Source organism: Bufo gargarizans, chromosome 6 (assembly GCF_014858855.1).
Source record: "Bufo gargarizans isolate SCDJY-AF-19 chromosome 6, ASM1485885v1, whole genome shotgun sequence".
Lineage (NCBI taxonomy): Eukaryota > Metazoa > Chordata > Amphibia > Anura > Bufonidae > Bufo > Bufo gargarizans.
The window spans coordinates 79,129,535-79,149,919 of NC_058085.1; the positions used below are offsets into that span (position 1 = coordinate 79,129,535).

Genomic DNA, 20,385 nt, shown 5'->3' on the forward strand with positions numbered 1-20,385 from the left:
AAAAAAGAGATAAAACTGGCCGCTGAATAGACTGGCACACAAACTCTACTGTACTTAGGCTATCCTTGGAAAACCACGCTGGTATGCTTGGCCTTTGCATGCATATCTGAAGTGAATAGAGTACATGAGTGCAAATTATTACAATGCTTGAGTCATATACACATATATCATATACATATATATATATATATATATACACACACATATATACACACATATACACACACACACTTACCGCTCCTGTGAGAAGCTCCAGACTAGTAAAGGTTCTCACGTTTGGTGACCCGTGAGGATGCACAGCCTGGGGGGTGACAATGAACAACAGGCACAAAAGGCTCATGAAGAGGTTAAACCCTAGAAGAGTTTTCAGGAAGAGAAAATAGGAAAGAACACTGGATCCAAATCTTCCCCCAATCTGCTTCAGAGCTGCATGCCAGGGTCGCAAAGCATAAAGTGCTGAAAGCAACGAGAGCCAGCATCTATGAGTGGCCTGTAGAGAAGAAAAAAAAAAATATATAAAAAGGCAAAAACAGTACAATAATACTAAATCCCAGAGCAATGCTCCTTGTGTCTCACCAGGCTGAGGCAATCGCATGGAACGCTGCAACAAGGGTTAACATTTCCCACCTTCCAACTACCGCCACCATCCACTGTCAGGTACCTGAAACAGGTAAGAAGTAGTTTCAGTGATGGACTAAAGACAGTGCAGGACTCAAGTGACATTCCCACTTTCCAGATATACCACATATTCTATGGAGGTGTCCTACAAGTGAGAAATGACCCCTCACCTCAACTCTCTTTTCACACGAAGGCTCAACGGGAAGCTCTTAAGCAGTCGGATTCGCTGGGCTCCTGAGGTCTTCTGCAGTTCTGACGCCAGTAATCTTTGATGTTCTGGTAGAAGGATAACATTTTTAGTCAGTCGTCTAGATATGCTGATACCATGTTGTTACATACACAGTTACATAGATTGGATAAGGACACAGGTCCATCAAGTCCAACCTTTCCTGGTCAAGTCCAACCTTTCCTGGTCAATTATACAAAATGATTTGTTAGATTAATTAGAACCATCAATGCCATTTGCTCTTAGAGAAGCATCTACATGCTGACATAGTATCTGCCATTACTACCTCTTAGGGTAGGGCATTCTATAGTCTGGCTGCTCTAACCGTAAATAATCCTTTCCTGTATTTATGTCTAAATTTACCTCACGTCCACATATCGGGAGTATCTCTTCCTGGAGTATCATCCTTTGAACAACTAATCCTGTGCCAGTTCTTTGTCCTGACCAGGGGCTTAGCTATAGGGGGTGTAGAGGTAGAAGTTGCTACTGGGCCCAGGAGCCTGAGGGGCCCAAAGACCCTTTTGCTACATAAGAAGACACCGGTATTATAGAAAGTGCATGCTGGTCGTTTGCCTCAGGCAGCTTCCCTTCCCCCTGACTACCAAAAACTACTGAGTGAAGGGGGGCCCAAGCTGAACTCTTGCACCATGGCCCATGAGCCTTTAGCCACACCCTTGGTCCTGACCACACATCTATATATACTAGTGATGTCCCGCTACAGACAAACCCAATTAGTTATGAATATTATCTATACGTATTCTTTCCGATAAGGCCTTATTAAGATGGGCACCAGTTTTACAAAAACTTTTTTATTTCGCACATGCGCCGTTACTTTATTACAAATACAAACTCTGATTCGTTGTGATTGTGGGGCGTTACCACAAATTCCGGATTCAGATTTATAATATTATATATTGGTGCATGCCTGCTACTCACAGTAACGGCGCATGCGGGAGATTAAGACTTTCTCACGAGACTGGTGGCCATCGTAATATGGCCTCATTCGAAAGAATACATTTTAACAGCGTGTTAGAGACCACAGAAAAGATAATATTTAGAACAAATTGGGTTAGTACGTAGAGAGACAAACCAATTTGCTCATCTAAGATTACCTATAAGGCCCATTTTCTCCAGCCTATCATTATAAGAAAGACCTTCCATCCCAATAATAATGATCCGGTCACCTGTCTCTGAACCCTTTCCAGCATTCCTGTATAATTTTTTACAATGTGGAACCCAAAATTTAATCCCAAGCTCGAGATGTAGATTACAAGAGGTTTATAAGAAGCTAATATTACATTGGGATCACAGGTTTTTCTCTCTCTTTTTATACAACCTAAAATCGTATTTGCTTTTGCAGCTGCTGCTTGGCATTGAGTACTGAGCTTAGCTGTAACCAGAATACCCAAGTCCTTCTCTTCTTCTGTTCAGTAAGTGGACTCTATGCCTTGGCTGACTTTATGGGTGATCAATCTAATGATCAGGTTGAGGAACAGGCCGTGTGGGCGGACTACCACAAGTGCCCGATATTGTACAAAATATCTTATGTTGATAAATCTGCAAATAGCAAATCCTAGTTATAACGCATGGATGGTGCAGGTTCAGAAGTAATGCCCGCACTGTCCACAGTGGGTGTCAGCCTTTCTCCCTCCGTTACTCCTCCAGTGAAGCAATCACTGGTTCCCAATGGATTATAGCAGCCGGGAGCCTAATATATGTGTCGGTGTCTGCCATGTACATTTGCCTATTAGGGCAGGACCTAACAGACTGCCTGTCAGTAAGAGACTGATAGGCATTAAAGGGCTGAGCTGAACCCGGACATATCCCCATTTTCACCCCTGCGGCCCCTCTGACATGAGCATTGGAGCCTTTCATGCTCCGATGCTCTCAGGCAAGGGCTTGTTTGTTTTATATTTTCACACTGCTAGGTGGAGGCTTCCGCCTAGCAGTGCTGCTGGTGATGTCGCCGGCACCGACGGGCGGGCTTTAACTCTGCACTAGCCGTTTTTTCGCTAAAGACTGCCCATCAGTGCTGGTGACGTCACCGGGCTCGCTACTAGACGAGCAGTCCCCATGGAGAGCCCGGTAAGTCACCGGATCTCCCAAAAAAAAAAAGCTATTGTCCTGAAACCTGGGTGAAAATGGGGATATGTCCAGGTTCAGCTCTGAACCCGGACAACCCCTTTAAGACACTACAATACAGTAGTATTGTGTATTATATATAGTATAGCTGTAATACAGCAACCTTCACCCTTCTCGGTGTTGTCCAGTCCTGACAAGGGCCCATTTCATCTTCCGCTCTCCTTACCTTCCTCCGCGTCTACAGATGGGTCCCTCTGTCTGATGCTGGGTCTGGCACTGCGCTCCATACTGTACAGAGATGGCCGCTTCTTGGACCGTCGCCTCCTCACAGTGCGGTTAACATATTCGGACAGCATCCCCCCTTTACAGCGCCCTTTAGAATAGGTTTGAAGGGAAAGAGAATGTGAATGAGAACCACTTATCTTGCACATTTAGAGGCAATATCAAAAGGCAAAAAATAGTTCAACTAATTGCTGCCCAAAATCTACCCAAACTGCTCTATTTATTTGTGTCAGGGGCAACATTTTCATTTTTTATTGGTAAGCCGTGCTAGTTATAGTGTTGAGCCGAGCATATCATATCCATAACCAGATTACTCCCACCTCTTCTCCTGGTATACCTGGTCATACCGTCCTCAGCACTGTACATAACCTCCTTTACTACCTTCTCCTCGCATAGACCGCCATACTCGCTAGTCACCAGGGCTGCCAACCGTCCAGGAATTCCTGGACAGTCCATAAAAATAGGGCAGTTTTTTCCACTGTCCGTGAAAACAAAATCACAGGTAGATGTGTCCGTGATTTTTTTCTGGTCTCTGGTGGTACTTGAGAAGATCATGGTGACCATTTATCATCATTTTAGGGCTCATAGTCTCACACTAAAGACTTACAATGCTTATATATCAGTTTATTGAGCCATAGATATGTATTATTTATAATATTTATCATTGCGGGTTTCCAACCTGTCCGTAATTTTGGCACACGTTGTCCAGAAAAAAAAAGAACATTTCAGGTTGGCAACACTGCTAGTCAATCACATTGCAATGACCTTTGGCAGTGCACAGTATCGGACTGGGGTGCCTAGGGCCCTCTAGTAAAATGTATTTTGGGGGACCACCATACAATCAAAATATTACTTGCTCACACAGCAGCAAGATGCTTTCAGATGACTGAATATGGGGGTCCCTAAAGCAACTTTGAGGAGGTAGGTCCTGGGGAAAAGAGGACACTGGCAGCTTTCCTGTATACCTAGAAGTCATCTCAGCTCTGATGGTGTCTATAATAATACACTGGGGAGTTTCTATAATAATCTATCACGTTTTTTATATGAACATAGGCTGGTTGAGGTGCTGTTCACTGGATATATGTATGTAGTGCAGTAAGTCTACTGTGCTATATGCATTTGTGCAGGGGGAGGCTAGGGGCCCACTTTGCTCAGGGGCCCATCGGGGATTCACCTGTACCCCTGTGGGCCAGTCCGAGCCTGGCAGTGCAGCACAAATGAACAGCCTGTTGCAGGTCCTGTATCCCGCTTTCACCAGGCAGTGCTTCATTCTCCCTTTCAGATCTTACAGTCTTAGGCCTCATGCACACGAACGTATTTTCTTTTTGTGGACCGTATGAGGAACCATTCATTTCAACGGGTCCGCAAAAAAAAATGCAAGTTACTCTGTGTGCATTCCGTTTCCGTATGTCTGTTCTGCAAACGAATAGAACATGTCCTATTATTGTCTGCATTACGGACAAGGTTAGGACTGTTCTATTAGGGGCCAGCTGTTCCATAAAATACGAAATGCACACGGAAGTCTGGTACAGATCCTTTTTTTGCGGATTGCAAAATACATACGGTCGTGTGCATGAGCCCTTAGAGGAAGCACAGCTAAAATCTATGAAATTACGAGCTCAAGTTCCAGTTACATCCCAGCTTGTGCGCCGTTATCTAGCGTTAGACACAGACAAGCTGACCCTCCCACACGCTCAGAAGCATATGCAACTTCAAGCTTACAAAAATTAAAATTTGCATCATGATGCAACCTCTGCCCCCCATATACCCTATTAGGCCATACAGACCTCATAGTGGGGGTCCCCCACTCAGGAAACCTCTTAGGAGTAAGAATGAAGAGATGCTCTATTTTGGCAGACCATCCCTGTACTACACGGACTGGCTGCCATGTAATACTAGAGTTTCCCTGCAGCAGCAACACCCTCTGCCACATTAATAGGGTCCCTGACCCAAGCATTAGAAATCCCCTTTAACCCTTAGACGACCGCCACCGTACATGTGTCATGTTGCTAACGGGAAGGGGGAAAATCTGCGAGGGGCTATTTACTATTAAAGAAGTTATCCCACAAAAACATATTCTCCAACACCTGGATCTGAATACTTTTACAAATGCATGTATTATTCAATAAAATGTATCTGTATAGCGCCACCTGCTGTTTTTTTATTCATTTTATTTCTCTGTCCACTTCTCTGAGGTGGACACACATGCTCAGTTCCATTCTTCAACTGCCTCCTGAATTGTGATAGGGAGAAAGCTGCAGCAGAAAGGACACCCTCTGGATCTGTGTGAGGTACAGGGCTGGTTCTAGCTTTGTTAGAAAGAGGATAGTCCTGGACTATATGGTGTTTGATTTCCATTTTTTCATTAATATTGGGATAACCCCTTTAAATATAATTATCTCTTGACCAAAAAATACCAGGAGTCATCACTTTACCCAGGTGAAAGATCATTTCCTACGACCTCTGTCCACTCCCTAATCTTCATATATCCATCTCATCTGTGTACTGACCTAGTCTATGTATTCAGGGGGTCTACAATACAAGGGGAGTTTGCACACTCTGCTCAGAAGTGACTCCGTTTGGATTCGGGGCCCCTGAACCAGTAGTTAACCAGCGAGCCGCCATGCTCCCCTTAGCCTCGCCTCGGTATAATCCCACTCGCTCGGCTGTTAGGAGACTTGCTGCACTGATGTTAGACTAGGGTTGAACATACATTGGGTTGTGCAATGTGTAAATAGGAAAGATCACAAGTGAAGTGTCATATGACTCACAGGATCTGTCACCTCTGCTGACGGGTCTGTTCTAGTAAATCATTGTCATTCCGCATAATATTACAATTGTAGCTCATCTTTTCTGAGAACGATACATTGTGCCGTTCCTCTGTTATTCCTGCTGCAAATGTATTAATAAATTGCCATCTGGGTTTTACAGTCTGTGGATGTGTCCCTACACAGCCTCATGCCGTCAGATTAGTGCCGACTATGGCAAGCTGCGCAGGGACACACCCCTTTGATGAGAGCAATGGCCAACCGTTTATACATATATTTCTAAGAGAAATAGCACAATATAGCGTTCTAAGAAGAGATGACGCAGAATTGTTATTTTATGGGGAATACAAGTATTTACTAAAACAGACATGTCAGGTGTCTGTTTCAAGGGCATCTGTCAGCAGTTTTGTACCTATGACTGTGCACTTAGCAGCTGAAGACATCTGTGTTGGTTCCATGTTCATATGTGTCCACATTGCTGAGAAAAGTTATGTTTTATGATCTGCAGAGGTATAATATAGTGTGGGCTCAGCACTACCTGCATTCCCTGAATTTAATGGAGGTCAGTATGGCACCAGTATTTACCGTATTTTTCGCTTTATAAGACGCACCTAGGTTTTTGTGGAGGACATTAAGAAAATAAAATATTTTGAATCAAATGGTGTGCTTTTAGTGGCTTTTGAACTAGTGGGAGGTCTGTGGATGGCGCACTGTAAGGGGGGGGATCTGTGAAGGACACTGTGATGGGGATCTGCAGAGGACAGTGTTATAGGGGGATATGCGGAAGACACTTATTGGGGGATCTGTGGATGACTCTGTTATGGGGGGATCTGACCCCATTATATTGGGCCCCAGTTATAGCAGCCTAGCCATCACATATAAAGGGTATGCAGCAGCTACCAAAAAACGGTAGGTTTCTGTCCTAAAGAGATCACCTTGATGTTGGCGGACAGGCACACATAATTTGGTACAAAATTTATTTGCCAAGAATCTCAGATTTATAACGCAGCATTAGCATTCTACATTTTCTATAGTGGGTATGGCACTATTGTATTTACTTTATTATTTGTGTTTGCAGAGTGCTGTTGTATTGTTTGTTTTTTGCTTTTGTGCTTCCAGCCATGGCGACGTGCACCTGTGCACTGGGATGTACTGACAATTTTTATTTTTCTTTGCGATCTTCTATCAGTGGCCATGTTCCTCCATTGGTGGCAGACACGTCAGTTACAGATTAACTGAGTTCCTGTACATTTCTTTACATCAGATGACTACACTTTCTAGAATGTAAGGTACCAGAGACCATTGTATGCAGACAATCTGAAACTAAGACCTATTTATTTGGTCAGTTATTTCCATCAGTGATATTGGGCCAAAACCAGGTGCGGGTCAAAAACACAGAACTTGTGCAGATCTTTCCATTATACCTTATCTCTGAGTAGGCTTCACTACTGGTTTTGGCTCATGATATGCGAGCATTCACACGACCGCGCCATGTTTTGCGGTCCGCAAATTGCGGATCTGCAAAACACAGATGCCGCCTGTGTGCGTTCTGTCATTTACAGAAAGGAATGGGCATCCCATTATAGAAATGTCTATATTTTTGTGGGGCCGCGGAACGGAAATACGGATGCAGACAGCACACGGTGTGCTGTCTGCATCTTTGCGGCCTCATTGAAATTAACAGGTCCGCACCCGTTCAGCAAAATTGTTGTTCATATGGTTGTGTGAATGAACTATAACTGATGGAAATAACTGACCAAATGACTGATGTGTGAATTGCGCCTAAGCCAACCAATAGCTTATATAGAGTCAGAGAAAAGGGTCTGTCTTTGGACCACATGTTTATCCAGCCTGAGCCCCTGTGATAGATCTGGTGGAGGTCTAAGCTTATACCATCTACACAGGCTTAGTAGATCTTGGCCATGGTGTGTAGAAAGTTACTCAACTTTAAGTATGGAATCATTTCTTCGGTACAAGATAATATATAGATATTCTGTCCTCCAACAATCATGGTATTCACACGTATGTACAGTTGTGCCCTGTGCCCATTTGATACAAGGTATCGGCCCCCTCAGACATCCTGAAGATGCCACACTTACCAATAGTACGACTGGGCATATTAGCGAGGATTCTCATGGTGGCAGAGTAGTGGTCACCCACCGGCTGATTTCCATTCCCTGGGGAGAAAAAAAAAAGAATACAATCAGGATTTAAAGGAACACATAGGGTAGGTTGATGGACAGGTTTGCATAGGATCTGCTGAGAGAGCATAGTGGAAAGAGTGAGCGTTAGACGTGCTCTTATTTTGTTAAAGAGGTTGTCTCACTTCAGCAAATTGAATTTTTCCTGTAGACAAAGCTAATACAAGGCGCTTACTAATGTGTTGTGATTGTCCATATTGCCTCCTTTGCTGGTTTGATTCATTTTTTCATCATGTTATACACTGCTTCTATCCAGGGGTTACGACCACCCTGCAGTCCAGAAGGTGGTCGTGCTTGCACTCTATAGAAAAAAGCGCCGGCCTCTCTGGTGGCTGAGAATGTAGGAGTGCACATAGACAAGGCCAAAGTTCCCTAAAATCAGCTTTAAAAGTGTAACACACAATATATCAGGACAACGTAGCACGTCCATCCCCAGTTAGTTCAGCAATTACTGCGGAACCCTTTCAGTGCCAATGACACATATTATACGGCATGAGTGTAAACATTTCTCGCAGCTACGATATATAAGTCTATGATTTGACTTAGAGCCTTGATTATAATAAAGCCTGGCATCTCAGCTTTCAAACGATACCAGGAGCAAAGCTAAGCAATATTAAAGGGCACCTGTAATTGGGTGCAGGGTAAAAGGTTTTACTTGCTGGTTGCTGTGTCTGAGTAGGGTAAGAGGGAGCTGCAAGTAACAGCAGAACAAATATCACAGTCCTCAACTCCACGCGGAGTGCTACCTCTATCCCTTGCTTTGGATTTTCCATCATTAGGGGTGAAACTTGGACCAAGCCCCCTTAGGGGCATGCACCCTCACATATAGAGTGCTGTCTGCTTTTGTTAAAATATCACAGTCCATCACTGCCCGTCAGTGTCATCCCTCCTCATCTACAGGCTTTAAGTGACCCCAGGGGCGTGAGAAGGAGTCGTACATCTAATCACCTCCTGCTCCTTATGAAACTATTTGTTGACTTGGTGACTTTTGTCTATGGGAATGTTTATCATGCTCTGCATTGTTGATATTTTTGGTCCATTAAAAGGTATTGTCTCATCTCGTACATTGATGGCATATATCTCCTGGATATGACACCAATGTCAGATGGGAGCAGGACCCACCTCTGAGACCCACACCTACTGCATCTCCAGAACGGGCCGCCCAAAGTGAATCATGGGGCAAGCACGGCCACCCTCCATTCACTTTTATGGGAGTTTCAAAAATAGCCGGGCAGTCCAATAGAGGTGAACGGAGAGGTGAACTGTGAGATCACGCTTTATTCTGAAGACAGGAGCAGATACTAGAGGTGGAACCCACACCCATCTGACACTGGTGGCATCTTCTAGCGAAATGCCACCAATGTATGAGATGAGACAACCACTTTATGTGGCATTTATGAAATTTTCACATCCTGAACTTTTAGACATTTTACATAACTTTACACTTTTATGCAATATTGGCTGAAGGTGCTACTGATGGTAAGTTGTCATTTTGAAAATGCGTGAGGTGTCGACCTTCAGAAAATAACGGGCATTATATAATTTTGTAGTTTATAATTCAGGGTTTATAGTTGTCAAAAGTGTGGAAATTGTCCCAGTCGAGGAACGCACTAAAGGGATTGTGCCAAGCACTGTATGAAAGTTATCCCTGTCCGTGGAATAGGGGATAACTGATTGGTAGGGTCCGACTGCTGAGACCCCCTCTGATCCTGGGAATGGGGGTGCCATGTTCCCGTCCTGATGGAGCAGCAGACTGAGCATGTGCACTGCTGCTCCATTCATACTCCATGGGACTGTGAAAGACAGCCGAGTACAGCGCTCCGCTATTTTCGGAATTCACATAGAGATGAATGGAGGGGGTCCCAGCAGTCGGACCCTACCAATCAGTTATCCCCTATCCTGAGGGTAAGGGCTCATGCTGAGCCTGTGCTGTGGACTGTAAATTGTGGTCCGCAATGCACGGGCACCGACTGTAGGGCCGCCGCATATGGACTCGGACCCATTCACATGAATGGGGTCCGCACCGCAAAAAAGTAGTGCATGCACTACTTTTTTTTAAGGTGCAGAGGCACGGATAGAAACCCCACGGAAGCACTTCGTAGTGCCTCCGTGCCTCCGTTCTGAACCGCACCTTCCAGATTGCGGACCCATTTAAGTGAACGGGTCTGCATTCCAGGATATAGTGCAAAAATGGCTGGGGCACGTATTTTGTGGGCCCACTGTTCATATTTGGCACAACCCCTTTAATCTACCTGTACCACTGATGGGCATGGGAGCCTGACAAGAAAACCGTATATGCCGTATCATGGTCTAATCACACAACCGTGTCTGTTGCAGAGCCACAAAACATGGATATGGGCCGTGTGCATCCCGCATGTTACAAATGCCTATTCTTGTTTGTTTTGCAGACATGTTTGATTTTTTGCGGGAACGCATAGCGGACATATGGCTGTGGACAGCACACCGTGCATCTTTTGCAGCACCACTGAAATGAATTGAACCACATCTAATCCGTAAAAAATGTGGATCGGATGTGGACCGAAAATATGGTTGTGTGAATGGACCCTTATTATGTACTGAACCTCTTGAAATGTCCTGCACGTCACGTGAAAGAAGCATTTATGACTCCATATACTGTAGGAAACTTTGATCCATAAAGCGATGCATATTTTATGTTTATGGGAATCCATTATACCCTCAGAGCTATCAGTCACTGCCGATGAGCCATCAACGTCTCCGACTGTCCAAGAACGTTCTACAAGATAAATCCCTCCAAAGACTCGTAGGCTGGATTCACACGCAGCAGATTTGTCTCAGAAGTTTCTGGAACTGAGAATCCCTTCCTGTTAGGCCTCATGCACACGGCCGTTGGGCGGCCGTGGCTGTATTGCGGCCCGCAAACGGCGGGTCGGCAATCCACGGCCGCTGGCCGTGTGCACCCCTCATCACGTATGCGGACCCATTCACTTGAATGGGTGCGCAATTTCGGAGATGCGGAACAGAGTCACGGAACGGAACACCGGAAGCACTACGGAGTGCTTCTGTGGTGTTTCTTTCTGTTATTCCGCACCGCAAATAAATATGACATGTCATATTTTTTTGCAGTGCGGACAGACCACGGACCCATTCAAGTTGAATGGGTCCGGCCCGCTGCACGGATGTAGCCCGTGCTTTGGGGACCGCAATTGCGTGGAACGGCCGCACAACGGCTGTGTGCATGAGGTCTTAATGTGGTTGTTTTTACAGGAATTCTACAGGCGAATGAGACGAATCTGCCAGGTGGGAGTATACTCTTAGGCGGCGTTCACATCTCCGTCAAAATGATCAGCTTGCATGATCCGGCACAAATGCCGACTGTCAGCCAGACCAAAAAACGCTGCATGCAATGGTTTTTGTCCGGCCGAAATCCGGCACTTATGCTGGAAAGCGGCCCGATCGCCGCTACATACCATTATAGTCAATAGGGATCCAGCGGCAATACCGGACCTGGTGAACTCCGGCAGGCTGTCCTCTACCGGAAGAGCCTGCCGGAAAAGTTCCAGCAGCCAAAAATGCTTACTTGCTATGGGGGAGATTTATCAAAACTGGTGTAAAGGACAATGGACTTAGTTGCCCATAGCGACCAATCAGATTTCACCTTTCATTTTTCAGAGCTCCTTTGGAATATGAAAGGTGGAATCTGATTGGTTGCTACGGGCAACTCAGCCAGTTCTACTTTACACCAGTTTTGATAAATCTCCCCCTATGTGTTCCTTTCACTTGACATTTTTCTGTACTTTTGTGAGCGGCCATTTTTTTGGGCAAAACAGACAACAAGAAGTGCTGCTGTTTTTTGCTGTCACTTTTGGCTTGGCTTTGGTGATGCCATAGCTCCCCTGATCTTAAAGGGGTTTACCCATCTCAGACAATGGGGGCATATCACTAGGATATGCCCCCATTGTCTGATAGGTGCAGGTCCCACCGCTGGGACCCGCACCTACATTGAGAACGGAGCGGGGAAATGAACAGGGACGCACTGCGCATGCGCAGCCGCCCTCCATTCATTTCTATGGGGCCGCTATTATTTCCGTCTGCCCCATAGAAATGAATGGGAGCATGCGCAGTGCGCTCCCATTCACTTCTATGGGAGCAGTGCTTGGTGGTGGACAGACCCCGGGAAATCTGTGGTCCTCCAGCCACAGCGCTCCCCGCTTTGTTCTCGTTGGGACCCGCACCTATCCTAGCGATATGCCCCCATTGTCTGAGATGGGAATACCCCTTCAAGGAATTCTGTCTGCCATGTAGCAGGAATCCAATCCATCTCTTCTTTAAAGGGCATCTGTCAGCAGTTTTGTACCTATGACACTGGCTGACCTGTTACATGTGCACTTGGCAGCTGAAGACATCTGTGTTGGTCCCATGTGCATATGTGCCCGCATTACTGAAAAAAATGAGGTTTTAATATATGCAAATGAGCCTCTAGGGGCAATGGGGGCGTTGGCGTTACACCTAGAGGCTCAGCTCTCTCTGCAACTGCCGCACCCTCTGTACTTTGGCTGACAGGGCAGGTGTGATCACATTTCCACTGCCTGGTCCTGTCAAAGGAGGGTGCTGCAGTTGCAGAGAGAGCAGAGAGCAGAACCTCTAGGTGTAACGGTAACGCCCCCATTGCTCCTAGAGGCTCATTTGCATATATTAAAGCCTCATTTCTCTCAGCAATGCGGGCACATATGAACATGGGACCAACACAGGTATCTTCAGCTGCCAAGCGCACATGTAACAGGTCAGCCAGTGTCATAGGTACAAAGCTGCTGACAGATGCCCTTTATGACAGAAGGCAGATGCAAGATTTCAGCCGTTCTCTTCTGGTTTGTTACCGGCCCGTTTACTGAATCCCATAGAACGCAGTATCACCTCATGTTTTGGCTCCATTGAAAATGTTTTAGGGGCTACGCATACCTGCATGGTGGCCGCGAGGCTGAAGTTCAAGTAACGTGTCCGTCTCTGCATCTTCAATGACGCTGCTGAAGGAATGGTGCACGTCCTGCTCATCACAAGGACTACAGGGGACAGAGACCAGCAAGAAGTTACAAGGGACACATCTGCAGCAGTGGCGCATCAATACCAGAAGCTGACCGCTTATACTCTGTATAGTGTGGAGAAAGAGCCGGTTTATAGTTTACTGTATCATGTAAAATATACATACATGACGCGTTTCAGCCCTTCTAGCCTTCATCATCAGTTAGCAGGCTGAAACGTGTCCAGTGTGTATATTTTGCTGCTACCGTGGACCGCCCCTTCCCGCTGCAGCGCCTTACGGATTGAGTGCTGACCGGATCACTACTACCATATTCTGTATAGGTCATCAATACCAGATCGGTGGAGATCCAACACCCGACATCCCCACCTAAACAGTAGACGGGCTGGAAGCAGAAGGCCCTGTCTATTGGATAGTGGCCCTGACAGATAGAAAGGGCCACTACACAAGTGAATGGGAACTAAGCTGCAATACGCCGGCACAGCCATTAGACTATGGACGAGGCCTCTGCATCTGGCCCATGTGCATAAACCCACTGGGGGCCATTCATCAAAGACCAGCATATTACCCCAATGGAGGATACACTTAAGGGTCCATGCACACATCTGCAAGTGTTTTGCAGTCCGCAAATTGCGGATCCGCAAAACACAGACACTGGCCATGTGCGTTCCGCATTTTGCGGACTGCACATGGCCGGCACTTTAATAGAAATGCCTTTTCTTGTCCGTGTCTGCAGACAAAAATAGGGCATGTTATATTTTTTTGCGGAACGGAAGTGCGGATGTGGACAGCACACTGTATGCTGTCCGCATCTTTTACGGCCCCATTGAAAATGAATGGGTCCGCACCCGTTCTGCAACATTGCGGAGCGGATCCGGACCCATTCTTGCGGACGTGTGAATAGACCCTAAAGGGCATCTGTCAGCAGATTTGTACCTATGACACTGGCTGACCGGTTCCATGTGCGCTTGGCAGCTGAAGACATCTGTGTTGGTCCCATGTGCATATGTGCCCGCATTGCTGAGAAAATTTAGGTTTTAATATATGCAAATGAGCCTCTAGGAGCAATGGGGGCGTTGATGTTACACCTAGAGGCTCTGCTCTCTTTGCAACTGCCACGTCCTCTGCACTTTGATTAACAGGACGAGGCATTGTGATATTGTCACTGCTTGGCCCTGTCAAAGGGCGCAGCAGTTGCAGAGAGAGCAGAGCCTCTAGGTGTAATGGCAACGCCCTCATTGCTCCTAGAGGCTCATTTGCATATATTAAAACATATATTTTCTCAGCAATGCGGGCACATAGGAGCATGGGACCAACACAGATTCCTTCAGCTGCTAAGCGCACATGTAACAGGTCAGCCAGTGTCATGGGTACAAATCTGCTGACAGATGCCCTTTCATTTATGACGATGTGCATCCTCCAGCAGTCCGTGCGCCTAGTCTGAAATCTACTCAACCTCCCAGCTCTCGTCATGCTAGTAAACTGGCCTAAACCATAATGAATGTGCTGGGGCCGAGGGCGCCATCCACCATGCCCTTGTCCCTTCACACCCCATTTTCAGGAAGTGGTGAAGTCTACGTACTAGCGCCACATCCACCTAAATTTAGGTGCATCGGCGTTCAAAAAGTCACACCGTGATTTTACGTCTTTTTTTTTTACACCAGTTTCTGTCCTAGTGGGTCATAATAATTGCCCCCCCCCCCCCATTGACTTGCATGAAACTCGCTCGCGTGAATGAGCCCTAAGGCCGTCTGCACGCGCTTACAGTGAACGCACATAAGATCCGCACATTGTGTGGATTTCTGTACCATAAGTGCAATTTTTTAACAGCGGTTTTTAGTACGGATTTGCTGCGGTTTTGCTGCAGATCTCACCCTTCATTGGAAAATGGTAAAAATCCGCAGCTAAAACCGTGAACATAGTTGACATGATGCAGATTTGGAATTCCGCACGGCAGGTCAATTTCCGCACTGAACAAATGCGCAGAGTTTACCTTGGATTTGTGTAATCTCATACCCTTTGCTGGTACTGTACTACGCGGCGGTTTTTCTGCACTGGCATCCACGTGGAGAAAACACATGTACTGCAACTACACAGGTGCAGGTTTACAAACAGAAATCCGCACAAGTTTCCGTAACAAAATCCACGTGTTATGTGCGGATTTGATGTGGTTTTACCGCAGATCCCACCCTTTGCAACAATTGACATGCTGCGGATTTCAAATTACGCACATCAGGTCAATGTCTGCACGGGAGTAAACAAGCTAAATGTACATTGGATTTGTCTAATCGCATGCACATTACACGCGAGCCCTGGTATAGGAAAGAGCGACTAATCGGAAAGTGCACCAAAGCTATGCAATTCTGCCACATTTTTTCTTAAAGAGACAGTACAGGGCCAGCTTCTCAGAACTGCTTGCAGGAAGCGTCAGCCTGCCCGTCTCATCAGGTTCTTATTGACGGTCACTTACCTGTAGTCCTCTGGGAGCTCAGGAATGTCCAGAAGGGTGACAGACATAATGAGACACTGCCCGGTCACAGGTATCCTCCGCAGGGAGCTGCATACACCTAAGGGAAGGAGGCTGAGGAAATCAGGACTCAGGAAAAGTCTTAGAGAAAGGACTCAGGAAGAGACAGGAATGAATGACACATATCTGCAGCCATGACCCCGCTCTCCACAGTGGGACAGCTGAATACAATGCAGCCACGATCACACCCAGCCTCCCCACTATTTGGTTTGATCCACCCCCTCTAGGCATTGAATGCAAGCAATACCATCCCATCTATGAGGGGGGGAGGAAAGATCCCTAGGGCTTTGTTACACTATTAAAGCCCCGCCCCCACAACCTGCCCGGACGTATTTATAGAGGAGGGTGTTGTACCCAGGTGGAGCAGAGGGACTGAGACTGCTGGTGCCCACAGCAGGTGCTGGGCAGAGTGACACTGGCACATGGTACAGCGAGTGTGGAGGGTCATGTAGCTGGGTGAGGGAATGTGGAGAGCTGAGGACACAAGACACACTGGGGAAGTCCTGGAACTCTTTGGTGGCTTTTACACACAGGTTTTCAGGCTGTTTTTCAACACTTGTATTTTGCAGGTTTTTCTGTTTGCACCAGCACTTTTTGTTGAAGTTTTTTCAATATTTTTTTTTTTTTTGCTTCGGTTGTTTTTGTTTGGTGACTTTTTTTGTGTCTTTTCAAAAAACACAGAATGTTGGAGCTCTTGGTGGCTGTTGTGTTTTTTTTTTTTTTTTTCATTTTTTTTTTTTGTTTTGTTTTTTGCATCCCTTTTCATTATAGGGGGAAAAACGCAGTTCAGACGGCCAAGTCTTATCCAAAAAGTCACATAAAACGCAGGTGCCCTCAAAAAGACGCATGAGCGGTTTCTGGTGTTTTTTACTTTTAGGGAGCATTCACACGACCGTGTTTTTCTTCCGTGTCCGTTCCGCTATTTTTGCAGACAATGCACAGACCCATTCATTTCTATGGGTCCGCAAAAATTTCGGAATGCCTTTCATTGTCATCCATGTGCTGTCCGTTCCGTGTGTCCGTTCCTTTTATTTTAGAACATGTCCTATACTTGGCCGCAAATTGCGGTCCGTGGCCCCATAGAAAGTCATTGGGTCCATAAAAAACAGATAGCACACGGAAATGCATCTGTATGTCATCCGTTTTTTGTGGACCCCTGGACTGAAAACATTCTAGGAAACCCCATTTCAGTTTTTTGCGTACTGTGAAAAACGGATGACACACGGAAGCACCACGTCCGTGTTCTACGTACTTACGAAATGGAAACGGAAAGATAACTGAAGACACACGGATCCGTGATTGCGGACCGCAAAACCAACACGGTCGTGTGAATGCTCCCTTAAATTGATGTGTGTGTACACAGTGTCTGACTGGGGTGCCTAGGGTCCACCAATCAAATTAATTCTGGGGGCCCACTGTACAGCGACATGCATATATTACCTGCTCACACAGTGGCAGACAGCTGCAGGAATCCGCAACCTCCGGCACCCCAGATGTTCTGAAACTACAACTCCCAGAATGCTCCATTGACTTCTATGGGAGTTGGGAGAATAGCCAAGGATGTTTGCATGCTGGGAGTTGTAGTTTTACAGCAGGTGGAGTGCCGAAGGATGCTGATTCCTGCGCAACAAGATGATTGATTATGGCGTCCACGCAGCGACTTCAAGAAAGAGGATGCGGGCTGGAGGCCTCTGTACCTAGAAGTCATCTCAGCCACCCGATACATCTATAAGAATAAACCGGGCAGTTTTCTAACTAATCTACCAGTTTTTATGTGAACATAGGCTGGTTGAGGTGCTGTATGCTGCCTATCTACAGTATATGTAGCGCAATCAGTCTACTGTATCATGTGCCACTTGCATAGGAGGTGAGGAGCTGCGGCCCACCGGGGGGCTCACCTGTTCCCAAGCCCAAGGACTTTTAGGCATCGTACAAATGACGTATTTTGCCTCTGTGTCCAATCGGGATTTTTTTTTTGCAGATTAAACAGGTACCCATGCTTTTCTATGGGTCTGCAAGTTCATCCATGTTCTGTCTGCATCTCCATGTCCACTAATGATAGACCATGTCCTATCCTGGTCCCCATTGCGGATGAGAATAGCCATTTCTATTGATGGGAGCGAGAATAATGTGGTAACACATGGGGAGGTGTCCTTATGTTGCGGATATGTGATTTACGGACATGGTCGTGTCCGTAAGGCCTTAGGGTGGGTTCATATGTAGTTTTCTAGTGGTGTATTTGCTGCACTTTTGCATTATTTGTGGCATTTTTTGTAGCATATTTTGCTGTAAAATCACCAGCTCTAGTTCTATTTTTTGATACTGGCATTTTGTTCATTAGGTGTTTTTTTTGTTGTTGTTTTTGTCTTGCTTCTTTTCATAAATGCAGCATGCTGGAGCTTTTGGCATGTTTTTACATCTCTATAGGGGAAATATGCCATAAGGGTCCGTACATACGTGAATTTTTTTACCTTTCACATGTAGTTTTTTAGTGGCATTTTTTGCACACAGTGTGGCTTACTATTAACTTTTTCTTTATGCTATTTTTCCACTGTGGAGGTGATGTGAAAACGCCTGAAAAAACACCAAAATATCAAGCATGCTGGAATCCAGAAAGACAAAAAACATCACCTAATGAACAGAAACTCCCATAACGTTGCGAGCGCAGTGCAATAGAGCCGCACTCAGGCTGGAACACACAGCAAGAACAGCCGCTACACAATGTACGGTGCTCAGACCAGCGCCATGGCCTCGTCCACCAGCTGACCAGTGGAGGTGCCCCGAGTCAGATCCCCCACCTGACAGGAAATCGCTTTAATCTACAGGACTTCTAACATTTGGGAACAGGTTGATGGGGTTTAAATATCAATCATCAGCATTAACATTAAGGCTACTTTCACACTAACGGCACGGACCTCCGGCAGGCTGTTCCGTCGGGTAAACAGCCTGTCGGCCTGCCGCTAGTGAACGTGTGCCCCCAGACTGCCGCTCCGTCCCCATTGACTATAATGGGGGTGGGTGCGGAGGCACGGCGAGAGGCTGCCGGAATAAAACGACATGTCTGACGTTTACTCCGGCAGCCACTTGCCGTGCCTCTGCCGAAACTCCACCCCACCCCCATTATAGTCAATGGGGACGGAGCACCAGTCTGGAGGCACACAGTCACTAGCGGTAGGACGGATCCGACTGCCTGCCGGAAGTCCGTGCCGCTAGTGTGAAAGTAGCCTAAGTATGCAGGAATGGGTTAATGTCCTCAAAAAAAATACCATGATGGGTCTCGAGAGACCTAAAGGAAGAATTGTAGGAAGGAAATAATGGAAATGTAAGGAATTTTAGAATAATTGAATGCGTTCTTCCTCACAGGTAACATAACCCTGAGTCAAAGTATAAGCATCATATGGTCAGCCATCCATGTAACTTCCCATCCTGAGAGCAGAAGATACAGGGTATACGGCGGTGTGAATTTTACCTAACATCTGGGTTGTTATCTTTGCATCTATGGCCGTCTTAAAGGGCACCTGTCACCATTTTTTCTTTGCTGTGAGATAGACAAGCCATCGGGGGTTGTGAGGTAATTAAATGTCCGGCTCAGGAAGTTGGGCGACACGTAGTTGCATTTATTACAGTTTTTTTTCCTCATTGAATCTGTGAGCAATAATAACTTCTATGCAATAATCAGAGGCACATGGGAGTCCAGCAGCAGTCCATAGATTATTCTAGAGCAGGGATGCTCAACCTGCGGCCCTCCAGCTGTTGTAAAACTACAATTCTACAGCCTACAGCTATTAGAGCATGCTGGGAGTTGTAGTTTTGCAACAGCTGGAGGGCCACAGTTTGAGCATCCCTGCTCTAGAGTATTTGGGATCTGTCCGTTACTTGTGCACCATAGACACTCTAGACATGTTTCCTACACCATAGCTTTGTGCGAGCTCGGTGGCTATGTGGTCGCAGCTAGAAGTTGAGGTTTTTGTGACTTTCTAGTATTAGGTGCTCATGCACTCGTGGGTGTGCATACAGCGGGTCTGCAATATACAGGCACCGGCCCTGTGCACTATGTATTAAATGGGTCCACAATCCTCAAGATACGGAGCAGAGGAACTACGGAGCTCTTCCCTGCGATTTTGGTCTGTGCCTCCACACTGCAAAAAAAATAATAGAACATGGCCTACCTTTTGCGGTGCGGGCTGTTATTTGTGGATCGCAGACTCATTCAAGTAAATGGGCCTGCATCCGCAAATGGCGGGCACACAGATGGTTCCCCTACATTGCGGACCACAATTTTTGGCCCACAGCATGGGCACGAGGCACACACGGTCGTGTGCATGAGCCCTAAGTCCTTATGCACACAGCCTAGTCTCCAAACAACTCCCAGGTTGGATGGAGATAATATACCGTAAGTGTCCAGGCCCTTACCACACCTCTGAGGCCCTGTAAAATGATGACATGACTGGACGCGGTGGATGTATGGAGCTATGTATTCATGCATTAGCACACAGAAGCTTCACCGCATACATAAGTCTGATCTATGCGGGAACACAATTACTGGGGTTTCCTAGATCAGGAAGGCCAGATGTCATCATGTAAGTGTATCCCATAAAGAGAAGAAAAAAAACTTCCTATTTCGGAAAAAGCTATTATTCAGATCCATAGGCTGAAAAGTTAAA

The 20,385-nt window shown here is 46.2% G+C and overlaps 1 protein-coding gene across 1 annotated transcript in view; it reads right to left on the reverse strand.

Moving 5' to 3' along the window:
* Positions 1–20,385, reverse strand: part of TMC6 (transmembrane channel like 6) — a 66,986-nt gene that overhangs the window by 31,487 nt on the left and 15,114 nt on the right. Inside the window, exons 2-8 of the mRNA XM_044300202.1 lie at positions 15,665–15,761; positions 13,116–13,216; positions 8,076–8,153; positions 3,153–3,299; positions 789–894; positions 577–661; positions 236–490 (exon numbers count right to left, since the gene is read on the reverse strand). Of these exons, the coding sequence (XP_044156137.1) occupies positions 236–490; positions 577–661; positions 789–894; positions 3,153–3,299; positions 8,076–8,153; positions 13,116–13,216; positions 15,665–15,711 (819 nt within the window). The 5' untranslated portion in view covers positions 15,712–15,761. The remainder of the gene's footprint in view (positions 1–235; positions 491–576; positions 662–788; positions 895–3,152; positions 3,300–8,075; positions 8,154–13,115; positions 13,217–15,664; positions 15,762–20,385) is intronic.